This window comes from Chroicocephalus ridibundus, chromosome 15, assembly GCF_963924245.1.
Source record: "Chroicocephalus ridibundus chromosome 15, bChrRid1.1, whole genome shotgun sequence".
NCBI classification, from domain to species: domain Eukaryota; kingdom Metazoa; phylum Chordata; class Aves; order Charadriiformes; family Laridae; genus Chroicocephalus; species Chroicocephalus ridibundus.
In genome coordinates this window covers 2,075,296-2,098,723 of record NC_086298.1, presented here as the reverse complement: position 1 = coordinate 2,098,723, position 23,428 = coordinate 2,075,296, and the positions used below count along the sequence as shown (strand labels likewise).

At 48.4% G+C, this 23,428-nt stretch overlaps 1 protein-coding gene across 3 annotated transcripts in view; it reads right to left on the bottom strand.

Annotated features, from left to right (window-relative positions):
- Positions 1–23,428, bottom strand: part of PNPLA7 (patatin like phospholipase domain containing 7) — a 137,528-nt gene that overhangs the window by 14,254 nt on the left and 99,846 nt on the right. For all 3 annotated transcript variants that reach the window (XM_063353102.1, XM_063353103.1, XM_063353104.1), the window contains 6 exons: positions 21,444–21,600; positions 12,856–12,972; positions 6,861–6,930; positions 4,974–5,090; positions 2,430–2,578; positions 773–925 (listed from right to left, as the gene is read on the bottom strand). In XM_063353102.1, the coding sequence (XP_063209172.1) occupies positions 773–925; positions 2,430–2,578; positions 4,974–5,090; positions 6,861–6,930; positions 12,856–12,972; positions 21,444–21,600 (763 nt within the window). The remainder of the gene's footprint in view (positions 1–772; positions 926–2,429; positions 2,579–4,973; positions 5,091–6,860; positions 6,931–12,855; positions 12,973–21,443; positions 21,601–23,428) is intronic.

Genomic DNA, 23,428 nt, shown 5'->3' with positions numbered 1-23,428 from the left:
CGAAGAATGGAAAAAGACAGTAAAATAACTTCCTCGACAAGAGACAACGGGCCAGAATTGCTATCATTAGCTCAGCCCGGGCAGAGACGTTTTTTGCTGCGAATGCTGAATTCTGTCACTAAGACAATTCAACTGCACATCTGGAGGCGGTTCCCCCCGTGCTGGTTCCTGATGCACAGACAAAACTAAATCCCAGAGACGTGTAACCTGGTCCTACCCTTTTTCCAATGCCCTTCCACTGACATTGGTGCCATTTTCCTGATACTCTATCAGGTGCAGAGGAATTGCGGACGACATGTTTTATTAATAGAAGTGTTGAAATGTTAACCGAGCCGGATATTTTAGCATGTTGCCCTCCATTTCAGTGATTCACGGCCTCCCCTACAGACTTCTTCAAATCTTTCATGCGACAACAAGCCACATAACAAAGGGAGAGAAATGACACCATTTGACAAACCCCAACCGCCCAAAGCAGCTCAGACACCCAAGAGTTTTTACCAAGCAGCTGAGCAAGAATTGTCGTGAAACACAGCGAGGCAACTGATCCCTTCGCAGCTCATTATACAATCAAGATTACTGACTCGATTTCTGCTGTTAATCCAACCTCACAGCCATGACATCATCCCACAGCATTATTTAGCGTCAATTATTCACCCTGTGCCAACTGACTTCCCTTACCCTCCAACAGCTTAGGCACTAATTAGCGCCACAAGCCCGCAGATTTCTGCGGAAGGGCAATCCGGGGGAGCTGCCTTCCCCAGGAGGCACTTACACAGATTTCATCGAATTTCCCGAAGTCGAGGGTTCTGTAGCGGTCGATGGGCGGCCGGATGTACTCGCAGTAATCGCTGTTCTTCACCATCTCCAGCTGCCGCACACAGCAGACGTACGCGAGCCGCGTCTGGATCTCTGCCATGTTCAGCACCTGCCGAGGAGCCCAGACGCACCACTCAGGGTTAATTCAGAAATTTCATTTCAGAATACCTTCTGTATTCAGAATGGAGAAAAAGCAAGTTATCTATCCTTTTTTTTTTTTTTTTTTTTTTGCCCAGGAGCACACAAAAGCCTGCTGAGGCCTTCACACACCAGCAGCTCCATCTGTTTCCCAGGCAGTGTGGACAGGTAGCCAACGAGTCTCCATAACCTGCCGCAGAAAGGGAATTGCCTTCCAACGTATTTCTGCGGTTCAAGGCTGAACTGAGTCTTTCATTCCAGAATACAGCGGTACCTTGAGAGAGAGATCTGTGCCGAGGCGAGAGGGACGCAGTGATTCTCACGGCAGAAATCAGTGATGATCTCTACAGTACCAGGGCCGAGATTTCGCAGAATGGTTGAGGTCAACAGGGACCTCTGGAGATCATCTGGTCTAACCCAGTCCAACCCTCCTGGCTCAAGCAGGGTCAGCTGGGGCAGGTTGTCCAAGACTACATCCAGCTGAACTTTGAACATCTCCACAGATGGAGACACTACGATCTCTCTGGTTGGCCACTCTTTCACCACCCCAGAAAAAAAAAAAAAAAAAAAAAAAAGCCTCTTCTAGTGTTCAGAAGGAATCCCATGTTTCCATCTGCGCCTATTGCCATTTGGGCAGTTGAAATATTTCACTGGGCACCTTTAGAGAAGAGTCAGGGTCTTCCATTTTCCCCACCAAACACTCCCACTGCATGCTGGGAGGAGCGTGGCCAACCCTGCCAAGGCACAGCAGGGCACTCCACAGCGGCGCCAACTCCAAAAGGCCACTTCTCAGGGACACCAGGCCTTTTCGGGGAAGGGAGTTATCACAGACAAAAACTTTAGATTACAGAGCAGTACCCACAGTTTGTAGGATTTTCCGCAGCTTCGGGAAGTGCAAGCAAGTATTTAACGTCCAATTCCAACAGGGGAATGTGTTAATTGTGGTTGGGAGGGAAGAAGAAACAACAGTATTCACTTGGGGAACAGCTGCAGAGCCAGATAATTTAGGAAATGCAGAATAAGTAACAGAGTTGGCCTGACTGCATGCAACGTGGGGGAAAAAAACCCAAGCATGCTCTGCAGCCCCGCGTTTACCAGTAGTGGTAAAGTTAATTACTGCCTAGCACTAAAATCTCCCTAAATCGAGACTTCAGAGATATATAGGATAGAAACCCTCAACTGGACAAAGTTACTGCTTTTGTTGGTAAAATGTGTAAATCCTGACCTTATCAAAACTTAATGCACCTCTAAGAAAAGGTTTCTTTGCTCTAACAATTCTACCATCGCTTTCCCAGACAGGGGCCCTCCCATGTCACTGCCTTTCCTTTGGCGTCAGGGCACTGCCCAGCTGTCCACGGTGAGAGCTCAAACCAAAGGACGACGGTCTGTGACCAGGCTCATTCCCTGAAGGAACACGGGGATGCTTCCTGCTCCGGCCATAAAACCAGCTGCCATTCCAATATAGTCTACAATACCTTCACTTTCTCGGCCAGTGGATTCCACCTCTTCCAGAGCAGCCACCAGCCCGACAGGCAGTCGCCGTAGTTGGTGAGGTCTGTCTCATCCCGGCTCCCCACGTCGATCGCGATCACCACCTTTGCGCCCATGGACCTCGCGACATCAGCTGGTGGGAAGGAAGGTCGTATCAGTACCAGCGCTGCCGACCCTGGGGCTGCTCAGCCAGAGTTTACGGACCTACAGCTAGGGAGCGTATAACCCAACATCGTACCTACCACGAGCGTCTCTGAAGAGCCTCAGATATCAACAGGTTGAAACAGTTGGGGGGGTTCAGCCTGGAGAAGAGAAGGCTCCGGGGAGACCTTGGAGCCCCTTCCAGTCCCTAAAGGGGCTACAGGAAAGCTGGGGAGGGACTCTGGATCAGGGAGTGTAATGATAGGATATGGGGTAACAGTTTCAAACTGAAGGAGGGGAGATTTAGATGGGATATCAGGAAGAAATTCTTTGCTGTGAGGGTGGTGAGCCCCTGGCCCAGGTTGCCCAGAGAAGCTGTGGCTGCCCCATCCCTGGAGGGGTTCAAGGCCAGGTTGGACGGGGCTTGGAGCAACCTGGGCTGGTGGGAGGTGTCCCTGCCCAGGGCAGGGTGGTGGAACAAGATGGGCTTTAAGGTCCCTTCCAACCCAAACCATTCTGTGATTCTTTGATTTGCAGCAAATCTGCTCCCCCTCGGGGAGGTCCCACCCTGCCTGCTCCATCATAACGCAGAGAGCCCAGCGTGCTGCCGCTCTACACCGACCGAGTCCCCGCGTAACCGCAGGGTGAGTTCCCATTGCTGAACTGCTGCAAAACATCCTTCTGGGGTACGTTTTGCCCCGGATGGGTGGGATGACCTGACTCTCTCTGAGGCCATGCTGTCACCAACATGAAGGCGGCAGCAAAACCGTATGGCAGGGAAGGGGGAAGAGGTGGGACACACACCGCCGGGTTCCACAGTTCCACAGAGTAGGCATGCTGTGACGGAGCACATTAAACCCACGTTAGCTGTCCCGTGTGCGGTTCTCATGAGAACGAAAGCTGTGGGGGACGTGCAGGGAGCACAAGTGGCAGCTGGGCTGAAGGGGGGAGTCAGCAGCGCAGGGGTCAGCCTTGGGCAGAAGGCCAAGAAGGGAAGGAGCAGCAGCGGAACCCGTAGCAGCAGAGGCTGGGAGGACTGCGGTCTGAGAAAAGCTTTGGGAGCCAAGAGGAAGATTCATATTTGGAAGTGGGAGAGAAATGAGGCAACATTTCCTACTTCAAGGTCAGGAAAAGGACTCGCTGCAGCCTTTGGATTCGGGCAAGGATTTAGGGAAGTGCCAAGGGAGGGAAGAGAAGGACATGTACCTCACGGAGTGAATTTATATTTCTTCCACACCCCCAGAGTCCAAGATAGTTGCAGTTTCCAGAACAGTTATGCGTAGGAAAACCATAGCTCTGAAGAGCCAATTTAGATGCTTAATTTAGATACTTATTTAAATCAGATCTGTTCTGTAACTTGGATTTTTTTTCCTGGGCTTGTTCAGCCTATTGTGTCCTTTCCAGCCAGTGTCACCCACATGTGTGCTCTTTGCCCTCTCCAATATGTGCAGGTGGAAGAGGTTCCTCCATTTGCAATTCATACTTTTGCTTACAGCCACAGAGAATGCTAGATGCAGATTTAGGGGGACAGTTTTGTCTTATTTCCGTTTCTGATTTTTAGGCAAATCCAGCCATGATGGGAAAATGCAGTCTGGGTGCGTCTGGAACATGTAAATGGCTTCAGCTGCTCAGATGCGGAGTCTCTAGTTTAGATTCCTTCCTCTTTGTACACAGTTGCAAGGACACCACGCAGCTCTGTCCTCTCTCGGCCACCCTCCTGAGCCCCCTGCCTTCCGGGGCTTTCCGACCGCGATGACAGTCCTGACATCAAACGCACCCCGAACACACACAAGTGAATTCACACGCCTTGGGCCCTTTTGGGTTCTGTCCTCCCAACACCCCAAATCTCCACATCGCCCTTTTGAACGCCCCAAGAGCCCACCTCTGCCACGTGGTAGCAGCTCACCGCGACACCCATGCCGTCAGTCAAACCCTTCAGACCCTGGGGGACACCAGTCTGGACAACGAAGCGTTAACGCTGCCGCTTTCTCAGAATTATTTCTTATTCAACTGAGACTTTTTGAAAAGAAACTCAAAGATAGACTATACGTTTGCAGTTTAATTTCTGCTCTCTCCTTTCAGTGAGCACTGAAATGAATTCAAAATTAGCTTGGAATTATATGTTCAGAATATGCCTATTAGGAAATACTCGGTAACAAAAAATAGTCTTAATAAAGCCAGGACAAAGCAAACACCTAGGAAACTGAGAACAATGGCTCCTGGTAACCATCAGGAGAATAAAGGTGTCTGCAGTATTTCTCCTTGCTTCATTTTTGGGGGGGGAAAAGGAAAAAAAAAAAAAAAAAAAAAAAAAAGGACAAAGTTGTGCAGGCTGTTTGATAGTCTGTGTTCTCGGTAACTTCTTCCCAACGGATGTGTGCACCTACCAGGCAGGTTGTTGATGTAACCTCCGTCCATCAGGAGATGCCCGTCCTTGGGGTCGCAGAGGGGAGGCATGTACCCAGAGAGGGACATGCTGGCACGGACGTACCTCCAGAGAGAGCCTGCAGGAACGGGAGGGAGGGAACGGCAACGGCATTAATTACTGCCGCAGAGGTGGGGTGGGCTTTCGCCCTCGTTAAAATAACGGGGAGAGAGAGGCTGTCCTGAGAATACCGTTAGAAAGTTATTAAAGCAGTTTGTTATTTTCTATACCATAATCCTGGTGAGGGGGAAACAAAAAACCCCGGGCCATGCAGACACACAGCCAGGCAAAGGCCTCAGGAACCACCGTTTTAAGCCCACGCCTCATATTTATGGCCTTCAAGGAGATTTCGGCATATGCCTGACTGCAGGAATCATCTTTAGTGCTTTGTTGAGCCAACACCGATAAGGAAAAGAAAAGGCTTCTCCGGGGACAAAGGGATAGAAAGAATAAGCAGATTGAAGTGCAGCTAAAGCCGTTATGTTCTACAGAGATCCACAAAACCCAGGCTTTTAGCAGGAGCTGAACATGAAAAATGTATACTGTGGAAGACCAAAAATTCTGTTTTCCCTGCTCTGTAACAAGCAAAATTTTCACTTGTAAAAGCAGCGTGAGTACGTGGTGGCGATCTTATCTCTTCTTAGGACATTGCTGTTAATAGGGCTGTAAGGAGAAAATTATAATCTTTTAAGCTGTTAGAAACAGAAAGTTTAATCAAGTAGAAACTGATTGGATCTGTTTCCTGGAAAACATTCTGCTTTAAGGCTCCTATTTAGTTATTTCTCTATTAACATTTGCATCAGCTGAATTGAGGAGACACCGCGTTTCCAAAGAGGCCAAGAGTCTCATCTGAGAAGCGAATCTTTAAAATATCAAAAATAAATAAGACTTGCAGTGTTAGCTCAATTCTCAATAATTAACTACGCGGTGCTTCAAACAGCAGCTCTTTCCAGCAAACCAGGAATTGATTTTTATTTTTTTTTCTTTTCCTTTTAAAATACTTAGCGTTCCCTTTCTAATTATAACCTAAGCCCTCCTTCCGTTTAGCACAGGTCAACGCTGGCGGATTTGGGCTTTTTTATTAATAGCTTTAGTTGAGTTGGAACTTGCACCCAAGGAAAATGCTGACTTCTTGCCAGAAGACAAGACGAAACCAAGAGGTTCCTGCCCTAACAGCAGGAACGGAGAGTCTTAACCTGCGCCGGCTCAAAAGACAAAACATCAGAGACGTGGCAGCAAAGGCTTCAGCTGCCCACGGAAATATCTGGGGCAGCCGGTGGGTTTGTCCCGGCTTCGCTGGAGCCTGAGTCATGGCACCGTTATCCCAAATAGACGAAAGCTAAAGCAGGTGTCCCACGGGGCTGCCACCACGTCCTGGCAGCAGAGCCCACAGCTCCGACCTTTCTCCTCTGTTCCGCCAGTAAAGTACGTCACAGTTTTCCACCGGAGAAATAAAGAGGACTGGACACAAACGAGAACCTAACCCAGCCTCTGCTTCCGGCACAGGAGTCTCTTTGTTGAGAAAACAGCTTCAGTTACGGGGAATTTGAATCTTAAAGTGTTTTGACTGCGTTACGTCTGATTTATGGCTAACACACCCGCACTTTGCGGGATGTTTTAAGGAAACAGAATGGTGCCAATGGACCCATTTTCGTGAACACAGCATCTCATTTAATTTCTTCCCAACAGCTCTGTTCCTTGTTATCTGCGTACCACCACTCTGGTGCTCAGCAAATAACAGAGGAGGGAGGAACAAAAGGAAAGACAAATTTCAAGGCGAGGAAGATCCCAGGAAGAAGGGGTGACACTGAATCTCACACCATTATTTACAGCCCGCCTACACACTCACCGTCCGTGTGGACCCTCATGGCTGAGGCAGTGATATCCGTTGTGATGGTGAAGTAAGGAATCCACAGATCCTGCAACAGAGGAGGCCCCAATTTTACTAAATCTGTCACCTTCCCTAACACAAACCAAAGCAACAACCCCCGTGTCCTAACGGAGCGAGCTGCAGACACACACACCTGCATGGATGGAGAAAAACCTGTCAGCCTCGTGTTTAAGTTCATAAATTTGTTTCTTACACAAACATTTTGTTCAGAACCAGGGCAGGCAAAAATCCTTATTTTCTTTTTTGAATAGCAAGAAACACTTGTTGCAGAAGACTGTCCGGCACACAGAGCAGCACAGAAGCTTCATGACTCAAACCACAGATCACCTTCTTTCTGGTATCTGTTTTTCTTTCCAGTGAAGCGTGGGGGTCTGATGCCAACTCTCACCTAGAGAGATCCCTAGGCTGTTTACTGCTGGAGGACAACGTGAAGGGAAGACTCGCCTTTTATATATTCGGTTCTTATCTAGGTCACTAAATAACTGCTGCTTTTGGCCTCCCCTGGAGACCCGACCCTAAGCTAGAGACACCTTTGATCCCACCCAGTGCAGCCATTCTTGCATTTCACCCAACTGTTTCCATTCAAGGTGGAGTTCATCCAGCACACAGAGCAAGTCTTCCATAATCGCATTCACCATGGATGAGCACACAACTGCTCAGCTCTCCCTAACCCCAACCGAAAACCAGCAGGCAGCATCTTCCTTGCCTCAGCTCCTGAGCCACCAGAGCCCAAGACAAAGAGGGAAGAGCACAAGTCACGGCCTCTTGACTAAGGGACATTCAATTTGTACCTTGTGGTGATGAAGCCAGGGGTCATTTCAGCAGGAGACGCAGAGCAATGCTGCCAAGACCCAAAGCTGCCTAGACTCAAAGAGGACAACCCAAATCTTTGCAGCATTTCCTATAGGAATAAAGGGTCCTGCAGGGTAGATCTTCAAGACGACCTCAACGTAGATCTTCAAGAAGGTTGATGGATGGACCACTCGCTGGATAAGGAACTGGCTACATGGCCACACTCAAAGGGTTGCGGTCAATGGCTCAATGTCCACATGGAAACCGGTGACAAGTGGCGTTCCTCAGGGGTCAGTACTGGGACTGGTGCCGTTTAACATCTTTGTCGGTGACATGGACAATGGGATGGAGCACACCCTCAGCAAGTTTGCCAATGACACCAAGCTGTGCAGCACAGTTGACACCCTGGAGGGAAGGGATGCCATCCAGAGGGACCTGGACAGGCAGGAGAGCTGGGCCCATGAGAACCTCATGAAGTTCAACCAGGCCAAGTGCAAGGTCCTGCACATGGGTCATGGCAATCCCAGGCACAAATACAGGTTGGGCAGAGAATGGCTTGAGAGCAGCCCTGAGGAGAAGGACTTGGGGGTGCTGGTGGATGACAAGCTCAACAAGAGCAGGCAATGCGCACTTGCAGCCCAGAAAGCCAACCGCATCCTGGGCTGCATCAAAAGAAGCGTGGCCAGCAGGGAGAGCTGGGGGATTCTGTCCCTCTGCTTGGGTTGGGGGAGACTCCACCTGCAGTACTGTGTCCAGCTCTGGAGCCCTCAGCACAAGAAGGACATGGACTTGTTGGAACGGGTCCAGCAGAGGGCCACGAGGATGATCCGAGGGCTGGAGCCCCTCTGCTGTGAGGACAGGCTGAGAGAGCTGGGGGGGTTCAGCCTGGAGAAGAGAAGGCTCCAGGGAGACCTTAGAGCCCCTTCCAGTCCCTGAAGGGGGCTACAGGATGGATGGGGAGGGACTCTGGATCAGGGAGTGTAATGATAGGACACGGGGTAACAGTTTCAAACTGAAAGAGGACAGATTTAGATGGGATATCAGGAAGAAATTCTTTGCTGTGAGGGTGGTGAGCCCCTGGCCCAGGCTGCCCAGAGAAGCTGTGGCTGCCCCATCCCTGGAGGGGTTCAAGGCCAGGTTGGACGGGGCTTGGAGCAACCTGGGCTGGTGGGAGGTGTCCCTGCCCAGGGCAGGGGGGTTGGAACTAGATGATCTTTAAGGTCCCTTCCAACTCAAACCATTCTGTGATTCTGTGAAGACCCCAGAGGTTGCTTGGTACAGAGAATGGTTGACCTAAGTGCTTTACAGGTCTATTCAATGGGGCTAGACCAAGCCAACAAACCCTGCTCCCAGCAGGGGAAGTTCTCATTTTTGTTTCAGCCATGTCTGAACTCACATCCCTCTGGCTGGAAGAACTGGCCTCCCGGCTGCGGAGGGCTCTGTTGGAGAGAGGATAGTTTTGGAACGTCTCCATGGTGCCCAGTGAAAGCGCAGCCTGCAAAGGGGAAGGAGAAGGACTTGCCTGAATAAATTGAACTTACGCCCAGAGAACAACAGCTGATGGTTCTCTGTCAGTCAGCAAAACTGAATCAAGACTGAAGAGGTTAGACCTGCTTTCCCAGCCAGCCTCTTTGTTCATGGGACAAGGTGTCCGGGCCTTCTCTGGCACAGCTCTGATGTGCCTCAAACTCAAGCCGAACAAGGGTTTGGGTTCCAGCTATCAGTACGAGTTGGGAAGCGCTCCCTCTCTGCTCAGCCTCTATTTCTGGTGTAAGTTTCTGAGCTGTTCAGTACAAAATCCCGAACTGCCGAGAAGGAGGGTTTTTTCGAGCGAGTTTAATCTCTTAAGCAGCTCTGCAAAGACGGAGGAATCGGGGAGGACTAACAGATGCTGCACAAGTATTACAACCCATCTGGTATAAATGCCATGGGAGGGCGGATGAATAAAGTGTGACTACGAGAGTATTAGGGGTGCCTCTCCATGCTAAAGATACTCTGATGATTGCAGATCTCCGTGCAGCAGCCACACTTTAAGCAAAAACAGGGGAGCGGGGAAAAAAGTCTATCTGGCTTCATATTCATGCAAACACACGCACGAAAGAAACTAACCCAAGGCCCACCAGGCAGTAACAGACTGCATTTCTCAGACATCATTTCATTTAATTTGGGGACAGAGCGTTATTCAAGTCTGAAACAAGACCTGATAAAAATCTTTTCCGATTCCTCACACCTGAACCTCCCGCTGCCATGACTCGCGAGAGCATTTTGTGCTCCTGGTGTGGGGGATAAAACCTCCAGGGCGCAGCGCTCTGCTGGAAGGATGGGTAGTTTCAGAGGAGCAATAACTCTGTTTCTTGAGAAATCTCTTTCAAGCGCCCTGCCCTGGATTTCTGCATGTTTTGCTGGCAGAAGTTGCACAGGCTGCTGTCGTGGACCGCCTCTGGCTGACATCTGCAGCAGCAATCCCGGGGGTTGCTGGTAACCAGGGCTACCCCACAAACAGCGCTGTGGGAATCGGGAGACACCTACGTTACAGGGGATGTTAGAGAGCAAATTTAAGAGAAAATGGAAACCTCCCTCCCTTCCAATGTCAGAAATAACAGCTCAACTTCTGCTCGGGTGCAGAAGAGGGATGAGGGCACGTGTGGGAAGTGCAGGAGAGCCACCCCACGCCCACGGGTAGGAAAAAGGAGGATCTGGCCCAGAGCTTCCTAATTTTAAGCTTTTATAGAGACACAAGGGTCAGTCCTCACCCCAGCCCCTCGGGGAGGAAGGTCTCCGGTTCTGCTGCCATCACTGTGGATCCCCCCAGGAAGGGGCAGTCGTGGCCGCGCATCCAGACACAACCTGTGTTTGTAACGAACTCTTATTGATTTGTATTTCCAGCTGGAAGTGACTGCCTGCCACCCACCCCCCTCCAAAACCACGCCAGCGACTGAGAAAAGATAGATGTTTGCCGTTTGGATGCTTTGAAATAATGCTTTAAGAAAACATTTGTTCGAGGCTTAAAGCATCTTAGTTCAGCTTCTGTTACTTTACAAGTGACCCTTTACACTTCGGCAGCTTTCAATTTCCAGCTGTCCAGTGACACGAGCGGTGAACCCGTGCCGATAACACAAATGAAGGAGTAACTGCCTCTGTCCTTGCAAAGCCACACGGCATTTCTCCTTATTTATCTGATGGAAGCCATCCAACTTAGCCTGCGACCCTCAGCACGTGGGCAGAGATGCCTCAGAACTGGGGTTCTCTCGGACAGAACCTTCCTGTGACCGCAAAGTTAGAACAGATCATCCATCTCTGGAGCCCTCAGCACAAGAAGGACATGGACCTGTTGGAGCAGGGCCAGAGGAGGCCACGAAGATGCTGGGAGGGCTGGAGCCCCTCTGCTGTGAGGACAGGCTGAAAGAGCTGGGAGGGTTCAGCCTGGAGAAGAGAAGGCTCCGGGGGGACCTTGGAGCCCCTTCCAGTCCCTGAAGGGGCTCCAGGAAAGCTGGGGAGGGGCTGTTTGCAAGGGCAGGTAGCGATAGGACAAGGGGCAATGGTTTAAACTGGAGCAGGGCAGGGTTAGATTAGCCATGAGGAAGAAGTTCTTTACACTGAGGGTGGTGAGACACTGGCCCAGGTTGCCCAGAGAGCGGGTGGAGGCCCCGTCCCTGGAGACATTCAAGGCCAGGCTGGATGAGGCTCTGAGCGACCTGATCTAGTTGAAGATGGCCCTGCTGACTGCAGGGGGGTTGGACTGGATGGCCTTTAGAGGTCCCTTCCAACCCAACACATTCTGTGAGTCTATGACTCTATGATACAACTACAGCTGTTAAAAATCCTAAGGAAGGAATCGACTGCATCTTGAAGGGAAGTTCAATAAACTGCCTGCTGAAATCCAAAGCGGTGATAGACAGACCAGGGGAAGCTGGGGCCACCTAAGCTCAGAGGAGATTTTCTTCCATTTTGTTACTCGCTCTTTCTCAAAGCTCTGCCCAGCGTCACCTACAGCCTGACGCTGCCACGTACCATCCACAGCTCACAGCACAGAGAAGACCACGCTGCGCACCCCCGAGAAGGTCCCAGTGCTTTGCTAAGGCAGCTCCTTGGCTACATCAAAGCGGAGAGGAGCTGGGGTAGTCACCGGACAACCACGCGTCTTCCTATCGGGCTCGGCTGGAACCAAAGACAGGAGCTGGAGTGCTTCAGAGGGGGACACGCGTGATCAAAGACCTGAGCGCGTGGCTGCTGCTGCCGAAATAACTAAACAAAAATAATTCCAGTCTCAGAAGGACTTATCACTCTAAAACTCCCAGCGCCGTCCCCTCTGCACAGCAAAATGCTATTTTAAGCCACATGATGATTAATCACTTACTTTCATACTCACATTTAAGTAGGGAATGTTTTAGATTCTTTTTAATAAACATATATTTAAAGTATATACAGTGTGGATTTGCTACATAATCTTTCACCACGAGGATTCCAAACACAGGAACAATTTGGTTAAAACTGCAAACGAGGTAAGATTGCAAGACTACCCAAACGCTCCCTGAGCTCGGTGATCCGGGAAGGCCACCATGGACAACGCGCTTCACAAACTGCTGCTGCTGAGGGATAGGGGACAGGCGGGATTCGGAACGCGGCCATCAGCGCAGGCATACAACCATACGACGTCTCGCCATTGCAAAAGGTCACCACGTGAAAACCAGGACACACCACACACTGACGTTACTGCAGTTTTCAATTGGTTGCTCCTAAAAGCTCACTCTAGCTTCAAAAATAAAAATTACAAAAAAAGCCAAACCCCTTGCTATCCTCTCCAAGCCCTTCTTCTGGTGTGCCCTAAGGGTCTCTTCTGATTTGCAGAAAAATAACGACAAAACAGTCTCAGCAATTCTACTTCAGGGACAGAATTTTAACTTCTGCTCTCAGACAACGGGATCCCTTTGTCAAACGGAACAGAAGTAGCTACAAATAATCCATTCCTTGCGTTTTCCAAATCCACCAAAATGAAAGTACAGGCTCCTTCCTATATTCATGTAACATCACATTCACGGTTTTAACATGTTTTCAGTAATCCCCCAGCCCCGTATCTCATATGACCACGGAAGAAAGCGATTTCTGCTGCAACAGATACAGTGACATCATTTTCTGTACGTAAAGCGAACGAGCAACCTACCTCTATCTGCTTATCTTTGAAGATGTTGTTGATGCTGCTGTTAAAAGCCGCTCCAGAAAACATAGAGGTTATTGGATATGTCAAGTCTAGAAAAGTCTTAAACACTGAGTTCATAACCTAAAAAGGAAAAAAAAAAAAGCATTTAAAAGGTCAATATATGCAAGGATCCGTATTAATGTCTGCATTAATGTATGCAATTTGAGAGACATCACATTCCAGATTCTATGGCCAACACGCTGGAAGCACTGCCTGTCTAAGTACAAAAGTCGCCAAGGGGACAGAAATACAACTACCAAAACTACAACAAGAAACTCCTTGTACGGTGTCAAATTTAAAACAAAAAGCAGCAAACTTTGTAGCCAGTTTGCATTAAGGCTATGGAAGAACGTACATTTGCGTTGCTTCGCTTCTACCCATAAATCAAAACGTCCCTCTAAAGCAGTGCGCACGGGCACCGGTCTCTGCCTTAACAAATGTACATGAATCATACAGTTTAATTCTTGATTTATTTTTTTTTTCCATAGCGAAAAAGATATTATTAGTTATCTCCCTCTTCATCATCCTTTCCACAGCGTACATGTGGTTCACTGGCATGAAAAGGAAATCATAAATCTGTACTCCAGGAATCTATATCTTCATACATCTCTTCTCATTTGGGGATCCCACCTCATTTTTCTTCCAGTCTTAAATCTTGTACCTGCCTCGGTGGAAGCACTTACAAAAACCCGTATGTGATTCTCTGGGACTGCAACAAGGTTAAGTCACTCGCACGTTAAAGAGCTTTAAATCCATTTTTTATGTATTGGTGCCCGGTATTTCTCATTCCCAAAGCGAGTTGCTGTGCTCTCCGCCTGCTGCTCGGCAGCCAGGGTTGGGTACTGCCAGGGCACCCGCGGCAGCTCCGTAACCCAAACCGCACGCGGTTTCCCAAAGCCCAGAGATACTCATTCCATTACGGAAGAGTGGCAGGCACTGTCAGATGTGTCTCTTCTAATCACACCTATACTGTAATTAAGCTTTCAAGGATTCTTTTTTTTTTATTTTCCATTTCGAGCGCACTAACCTACAAGATAAAATGATGGAAATACCTGAATTCTATGGCATTATGGCCCGTGTTGGTCCCACAACCGTGGGACCAACCAAATCCATTCCTCAAATCCAAACCATTCTATAATTCTATGAAATCCTAATAAATCCTAATAAATCCTAACAAAATTCAACGCCTAATATATTACATCATACTCAGTTGAAATGCAACAGAAGATGAAAAACCCCAATTAACTCATTCGCAATTAAATAGGGTTTCCCTGGATGAAGCATTTCTGTTAGATGAAATATCTTCTCTCTCCAGGCGTTCTCTATAATTTAAGAAATAACTTAACAGCAACATGGCATCATACCCCGCCAGAAAGCTGCAGCCTCTAAACCTGCCGCCTATTAAAGGATCTGAGGTCAACATCTGGCCTTTGCTTTCCTCTAGCAACGACTGAAAGACGAGCAGGATTAGCCTACATCGCCATGCCCAGCTGCCTTGAAATATATATTAGGTACCTGCCCAGAGAATACATGTCCAAGTATATAAAAAAAAAAAATTTTTTAAAAAAATCCTTAAAATCAAGTATATAAACAGGAAACATGGTAAAACGTAAAAGCCTGAGCACAAACCCAATAACGAACCCGTCCCCTTCATTCGCATCCTCGCTGTAGGTCGTGACGGGGCGAGGACAGCCGGCCAACCCGACTGTAGAGACACTACCCGCGGCTTCCGAGTTAAATGGAATTAGTGTTGTACTTCAAATAGGGATTTGGTCTCTGACATTACTTAGAATGATTAAATCGGGGAAAGAGGCATTTATAAAAAGTCCTTTATTTAATACTGAAGAAAAATCTCTCCAACTCAGCACCAAATACCGGGCTACCCTTGCTGCAAATGATCTTTACAATGCTGAGCCTCTACATTTTCCCCCGCTATTAATGCTCGCGGTAATCTTGTACATGAACAAAATACTTCTAATTAATGGTTATTTCTTAATATTCTCATTTCTCATAACCGGAAGATGCCCTTTTAGCTGACGCTGATGGCCAACAGCCTCCCTCAGCCTTCCAAGAATAGCTGCTACCACCCACCATTCCCGAGATAAATTAAGTTAAAGATCAGGCTTTGGAAAGGCAGCCAGAGCCTCCCCACGGCTGTGCCGCTGCGTTCCCCGCTGCTGACCAGGAGCTCACGGGCCATCGCCGGCCTCTCCAAGGAGGACACGGCTTCGGCTCCCGGCAGCCGAGCGCTGGGGAGCCCAACCTGACGGCATCTCTCCCCGTTCCCCTGGAGGAGAGCGGGTATCTTGCAATTCTTCGTGAACTTCTCACGCACTTTCGTTTCCACAGCTCCGCTGCAAGATGGGCTTTCTTATGAAAAAGACCTTCAGTCCTAAAATTATTTTTAGCTCCCCCATGGTATAACTTCAACAAGGAAGGGACAAGGTTCTTCTGCTCACAGAACAAGAGCAAACGCACGTGATGATGGGCAAAAAAAGAACCTGAATTGTGCTATTTCATTCTTTGATGCAGAAGGGCTCCAAAAAAACCAGGATAATCCCAGGATTTTACAATGTTCCTGAGTATTAAAAAAAAAAAAAAAAAAAAAAAAAAAAAGGTATGGGGAAAACTGGTTGCAAGAACAAAAATTTAAAACAGCAGAACAGATAAAATATTTTTAAAACTATTAGAGATAGCATCCAGAATTCCCGTTAGTGCCTTTCCACTGTTCACATTTCAATGGAACGCGCAAAGGAATTCACAGAGGAAAAGATGTTAAAGACAAAAGAAAAACATAACTCAGGCCAGCAGTTTCAGATAAACAGCACTACAGGGATCCATTTATCCCAAAGGCAGGAGTTACAGACAATGGAAGTTCAGATTTAAAGGCAAACTGTTAAGAAATCTCAGAGTTGAAGAAAATTAAAATTAATCCATATAAGAAATTGGAGCCATCTCAGAGAAAGGTGAAGGAGAGAGACAAGGAAAGTAAACGTACTTTTAAAATCAGATTCAGATGTTCGGAATGTTCCAGATCCTGGAACATTCACATCTGGGGGATCGTTGGTTGAAGTGGTCGCTACGGGGCAGAAGCAGGACGGTTTGGGGCCTTACCCGGGTATTTCAAAGCAATAGGCACGTCTGGATTTTGCGTGCAACCTTTCATCGGAGGTTCCCAAATTACAATGCTTGATTTGATTTTTATAACGCTTGATTGTCCCCGCTCACTGCAGGGGGGGTTGGACCAGATGACCTTTAAAGGTCCCTTCCAACCCAACACATTCTGTGATTCTATTTAGGGTTAATTTCAACACCCCAGATAATATGATTGAAATGGTAAATATGAACCCTCACGCCTCATCGCTACATGAAAATAGATTTTTCCTGTACCTCGATACCTCCATTTCTTTAACATGTAACAAAACCACACGCAGTATTTTTGTCTTTTGTTGTTCACGCTCTCAAATACAGATTCCGTCTGAAAGGCAACCGCAGGTAACGCTTCGTCTGGCTTACAAGGGAAGAGCAACCTGCCCCGTTTTAATTCTTGCGAGAGACCTAGTGAACCTGGGATTCTGTGAACAAGACCTTCCAAAGCGGTTGATAAACTTCTTAAAGATGAGATTAAGCAGCAGCAAAGGGTGACAAAGCGGCCTCGGCCCCTGCCAGCCTGGAGCAGCTCTGGGGGGAGGATGCCCCGGGCAGGTTCTCTGCTGCAGCTCATCAGCCCCACTTAAGAGTCAGTATGAGCACACTCATTTACGTGCAATCTGTAACGAACCTCACATTTATTTAGCATTTGCTGTGCGCTTTACAGCTGCTTTAGCCCGTATTACCTTTTGTCGAGCCTGAACCAGCGCTAAGGCACTGGCTACCAAGGCTACCAAGATGCTGAGGGGACTGGAACACCTCTCTGATGGAGAAAGGCTGAGGGACTTGGGTCTCTTCAGTCTGGAAAAAAGACGACTGAGGGAGGATCTTATCAACGCTGATAAATACTGAAAGGGGGGGTGTCAGGAGGATGGGGCCAGGCTCTTTGCAGTGGTGCCCGGGGACAGGACAAGGGGTAACGGGCACAAACTTGAGCATGGGAAGTTCCACCTAAACATGAGGAGGAACTTCTTTGCTGTGAGGGTGGCAGAGCCCTGGCACAGGCTGCCCAGAGAGGTGGGGGAGTCTCCGTCTCTGGAGACATTCCAACCCCGCCTGGACGCGTTCCTGTGCCACCTGCTCTGGGTGACCCTGCTCCGGCAGGGGGTGGGACTGGGTGATCCCCAGAGGGCCCTGCCAACCCCGGCCAGTCTGGGATTCTGTGAACCAAGACTCCCTTCACCTGGGGACTGGGAGACCAGTTTATTTTGTCCACCTCCTCTGGTCAGGAGGGATCTTTCCCATAATATCCTTCCCGCTCTTCACACCAATCTCGTTTGGCACCATTCGCCTGCTCCGCTCAGAGTTTGCGCTTGTTTGCGGGGATCTGTCCCTGTAGCTGTTGTGATATGGGAGGATCTGGCAGACGAGCAAAATCAAACCATGTGGGATGTGAAGTGATTTACAAAACACGGCACCTGCTGACGATGCTCTCCCTCCCGGTCAGTTCCCCGGGGAAAGGCCCCTCTGTGGTCCCCACGGCGTGGGCATCCCAGCCCTCCCCCCAGACCCTCTGCTGTGGGTGCAGGGTGCTCCCCCCCATCCACCTCTGCACCCACTCCCCTCCGGGCTACGGGAACGGCATCACCCCACTACACCACAGAACAGATTTCCCCCCCGCAAAAACAACAGATGTGACGGATCAAGAAAAATAGTGGGATCCAGCCCAACAGCAGCTTCGTCTGGCCCGAAGTGGGGCCAATGATGCTGCCTCCCCAGCACGGCCGCGGGCAGCGCCAGCAGCTGCACTGGCCACAAACTGGCATGAGAGGAGAGGAAAAAGGAAGGGGAAAAAAAAAAAAAAAAAAAAGAAAAAAGACGTGATGAATTTTGGCCAGAGGGGCAGAACCTCACAACCTCAGAAACCCCCCGGGTTTATTTGAGCTGCCGTGCAAATCACAGACAGCAAACGACTGCAGCATCCTACCCCGCAATTCTTAACTCTCATTATGGGAAGCTTTTTAGCTACACATTCCTATAACCATATTCCCTTCAACAGCGGAATATTCCATTCTTTGTGAAATATTTATACTTTGAAATATTAATCCTCCAATTAAAAAAAACCAACCAAACAAACAAGAAAACCCAACAATCTGGAAACACAAAAGCTTTTCTTTGTTTTTTTTGCTGGTTAAACACAGGTAGAGAAGACACACAGAAGCAATACACTGTAACTCGCCTGGCTGGTAGTTTTCTTACTTCTCCGTATTTTGACAAAAAAAGTCATTTATTTCTTTGCAAGCTTCATTAGGTCCAGAAAACACATCCCATTAAAAACATCCTTTCTCCCAGCCTCAGGCGTACAACTAGAGATAGGCCGATTTCTAAAAATACCCAAAAAAAATACTGCAGGACAAAAACCTGCATTTGTTTTGATGGATAAAAAAAAATAAAATTAAACAATATCAGAGTTATCTAATCCATCACAACAAAGACATTTCAAAAACTCCCCCGGGCTAACCAAGCCGGTGGACACGAGATGGGAAAGTCAACGTGGCTTTCAGGGAGCAACGCATCAAAAAGTCTACCAGGGTTCTTCCAAAGCAGCCAGGAACGGCTGGGTTTCAGAGACCTTTCCACAAGAGTCCTTTCCAGTGAGTCTTCAAAGAAATTCATCCAGGCTGGGATGAGGGGATGGGTCACCGCAGGGATTAGTAATGAATTTGAAGGTGGAAAACAAGAACAAGAAGCGACAAAGAGCGATGAGAAGGCCGGAGTTTCATTCAGCACACACAGTAGGCCCAGAAAACACATCCCATTAGAAATATCCTTTCTCCCAGCCTCAAGCGTACAACTAGAGATAGGCCGATTCTAAAAATACCCAAAAAATACTGCAGGACAAAACCAGCATTTGTTTTGATGGATAAAAAAAAAAAAAAATTAAAAAATATGAGAGTTACCTAATCCGTCACAACAAAGACATTTCAAGAAGTCCCCCGGGCTAACCAAGCCAGGCTGGAAGGTTTTGCACAAAGAGCGCTCAGCAATAACCTTCAGCAGCAAGAGCCCCCAGGCTTCAGAGGAGCGGAATCAGCAGCTTCTGGAGCAGGGAGGGCTCACGCCTTTTGGAATATCGTCGGTTTGAGGAAGGACGCTCCCAGCGCATCCCTTGCTCAGCAGCCGCCTCCCGCAGCGGCGCTGCCCCGGGGGACAGCGGGGACAGCCCTGCATCTCTTGGACACTGGGAATTCGGGGTTTTCCTGATGGATTGCGCTCGGTCCCCTCAGGCGGATCTGCTATGAATCCTCAACAAACCTCCCTCTTATTGCACACGGGGCGCAGTGAAAGCAGCCCCTCTCCGTGCTCAGGCTGCTGTTGCTGCAACACAATATAAGAGAAAATAACTCAGAATAGCCGCTGTTAAAAAGATTTATAATCCCTCAAGCTACTTTGTGCATTAGCTGTGATCTGAGCTGGGAGAGAGGGCTTTCATGGCTTCCATTTCCAATGCCGCCATTTGGCTGGATGGTGCTGTCAACAGTGAAAAGGGCTTCAAACAGAGCGGTCTTTTCTTTCTTCATTCTCAAACCCTCGAACAACCTCTGGTTTGGATGTGGACCTGGCAAGCTTGTCAAAACACTCACAAAAAACCTCACGAAAATCCATTCTTCATTAATAAGATTAAAAGACCTCAGCTAGAACAAACTTTAACCTTTCCTCCAGCTACTTATTTGCAGGTTTCAAGGTACCCGAAACACCTGAAACAACCCAAGGCTGGGCCAAAACTTGCCTTTTCCTTTGTGAAATGCTCTCTGAGCTTTGCAATTTGCATTCAAAAGTTAATCCGTAAATTAAATTTCATCTTTTAACTATTCCTGGTAAAAGCCAGTGTGATGCCAGATCAGGCTGCTCAAGCTCGAGAGCTGCAATGCTGGGAACGAAGCTCCTCCGATGGCAGCCCAGCCCTGAGACGCCCAGAAAACAGCTTTTCCAGCTCTGCATCACCCCCCTGTGCAGAAGAGATCTGACAAGTTAACGAACAAGAGGAGATAATCCTCCGGACAAATGCAGGGAGGAAAATTCCATCGCTCCAGCCTAACGGAGAGCAAGGGAGAGAGGGCAGAGCCCCAGCGCCGGAGGCTGGAAAACTCCACGGGGAGCAACCGGCACTCGCTCGCCCTGCTCCGGTGCTGTCCCATAAGCATCTGGTAGCGACCAACGTGAGAGATAAAGAGCGCAAGGTTAAACGGATGTCTGACAGCATTCAGCAGAGCTGGTTTTATATCTTTAATCTCAAGCCTCCTCCACCTTTGCGGTTCCAGCAAACCGCTCTGTATCATAAACAGTTTATGTTCCGGGTGCTTCCCGACCCAGCCAGGCACGGGCAGTTCTTAAATAAAAAGCACAAAAATCCCCATTCTTCAAAGAGTGACAGGGAGGCAAAACAGGGTCCTCTGCCCTCCAGAAGAGCACGAACGTGCCGGGGCCTCAATATATATTTTAATGCCGCAGACCACGTAGTTTGCAAAGTCAGCAGTATCTCACCAAGATACAGTAGATTTCGTCTCGAAGCCGTGGCAGGTTAGAAGGCAGCTGGGAAAGGAAAGCAGTATACATGTGCCAACTACAGACTCCCATTTCCCCCTAAAACTCAAGATCTAAGCAGACCGACAGCTTAATCTAATTTAGAAAATTCCCCGTGTTGCTTCCCTTTCAGTAAGAAAACCAAGAGGAAAACGTGGTTTTCACGTGAACAATACAAAGGTGTAACGAGCAAACTTCAGAAATAACGCTGACCTTCACCTTCAGTCAATCTGAACCAGTGCGATCTGCTGCTCGTACAATTTTCCCCCCAACATCTGATGAATAAATAAATTCACCCACAGAAGTCACTACTTAAAACAACCTTCCCAAACCTTGGTTTAACTGAAAATATGCATTTCTATACTTCTATACACATTTCAAGTTAAAACTTTCTCCTGAACCAGAGTACCACCGCCCTGGAGTTCTCAGGCTACACCGTGAATTACACATTTTGTATTTAGTTTAGAGAAGGATTACCTCTGTCAATCAGTTCCACTGAAAAATGACAGCATGTGAGAACGAAAGAGAGAAAATTATACAAAAGAGAAACACATTTGTTGAGCGTTGGAAAGGAAACAGATTCCAGCACATCGAAAGAGAAGATAAAACAGAGTTAAACACAGGCTAACACGCTTAAACAACATCGCTCTGCGTTTGTAGCGTGACTAGGATTTGTGCAGAGCGAAGCCAAGCATCTGCCTCCTGCCTCCCGGGGCGCGCGCGTGGCATGCCAGTGACAGCTTTCCCCGCTCGCTGCCCTGGAGCCGGGCAGACACCGAGGTGCAGACGGTGGCCCTTCCCTCAGGTGCCTGCTTGGGCTCACAGTTCCGCTCCCGCGCTCCGTCCGAGGGGAGAAGTGCAGCATTTGCAGCGCTTACCATGGCCCACTGCCTGGCTTTGATCCGCATCTGATTGTAGCTGCGCTCTTCGGCGTACAGGGCACTCATGAAAGCACCGATGGACGTTCCTCCGATCATATCTACGGGGATGCCAGCTTCGATCAGCGCCCTGATAACTCCCACTTGGGAGCATCCCCTGTGCCAAGAAAAGAAAAAGGCAAGATGTTATCAGACAAACGGCCACTGAAAGAGCATAAAGACACGAATGCCACCTTCTAAGGGAACTCGAGCGTGCGCGAGCTGAGCTGCCACTCTCTCGCTAAACAAGCCTCAGTGCCAGAAACAAACATTATGAATGTAGAAAGCTTCAAACAGACCCTCTGAGGATCCTAGAAAATACAGAGCAGCCAGCCCGACTTCCGTACGGAAGGCAGCGATAGGGAAACCACAGCCAAGAACCAAGCCGGTGGACATGAGATGGGAAAGTCAACGTGGCTTTCAGGGAGCAACGCATCAAAAAGTCTACCAGGGTTCTTCCAAAGCAGCCAGGAAGGGCTGGGTTTCAGGGATCTTTCCACAGGAGTCCTTTCCAGTGAGTCTTCAAAGAAATTCATCCAGGCTGGGATGAGGGGATGGGTCACCGCAGGGATTAGTAATGAATTTGAAGGTGGAAAACAAGAACAAGAAGCGACAAAGAGCGATGAGAAGGCCGGAGTTTCATTCAGCACACACACCCAGGAAAGGGGCAGAGGAGGAGGCAACATTTGAGGATGATACCAGTTCCTTCAGAATAGTAAATGTATTCCTTGATTTCAAGGAGTGCAGAAGGAACTCAAGGAATGACGGAACCAAGCAATAAACAACAGATGAACCTCTGAGCTGATGGGACAATAGAAAAACAGAAGCAGCGCTGCCCCTGCAGCAATGAGCTCTTCACCACCTCGGCTCCCACGCAGAGCTTCTGCGACCACTGTGGGTATTCCCTGAAAAATCTTAACCTAGCATTCAAGGAAATTCAAAAGGCAAACCAAAGAAGCCGGAATAAAACAGAAAACGTAAGAACATACAACCAGGATGCACCAGCATTTTGAAAACTGCAAGCAAGCTCAGACTTCTCACTGAAAAAAAAAAAATAAATAGCAGAACTAGAAAACGATAGAGAGAAGCAAAAAAAATGACCATAATATGGAGAGGACTTTACATGAGAAGAAACTAGAGTCAAAATCTCCAACTGGGGAAGATCACGACTGACAGGAGACACGCAGGGCCAGCCAAATCACCATGAAGAAAGTTTAATTTAAAGGAAAGAATTTACACACAGACACGTGTACGTAACACACAGATTGGGGAACCCACTGCTACCACCCGCTGAAGAGGTCAAATCACAAATGGATCTAACTGTGGGCTCGAATCAAAGGGACCAGGCTGTCAGTGGCCATGAAACGTGAAAAATGGAGGTGCAACCTTGCGTTCGGGAAGCTCAGAAGCTGCTAATTGTTGTAAATACTCGTTACGGAAGCAATCGCTCCCACCTACCATCAGGAGCAAGAGAGCAGAGGTGCAACGTTTGAGCTGATCTTATAAACAGCGATCCCCTAACGGGAGAGGGATCCCTCCCTGCCCTACAGAACCCTTACAGAAACTTAGAAATTAGCAGCGGAGGCTGATCACCTTCTGATCAGGACAAAATTATGACCTCCGGTATCAAACGCTTTGTCCAACTAATACCAAGCAAGTCAGTTCCACCCGGATGGCTGCTGTGCAGTCTAACCCATACAGCTGTAAAATCCTCCTTTTCCCATTTTCATCCCATTTTTCTGTTCCCCCACGGTTCGCTCTATTTCCGTCCTCTGTAGCCTTGCTGTTTACATCCTATAAATACTTGCTAACAGCTGCCAAGTCCACCGTAGGTGTCATTTGGCCAAGCTATGCTGAACTCATTCTTTCCATCCAAATAAATCCCCTCCAGCTGCCGAAACGCTTTGAGACAGGTTCTCGGTTGTACTGGTGCGAATGACTTCAAT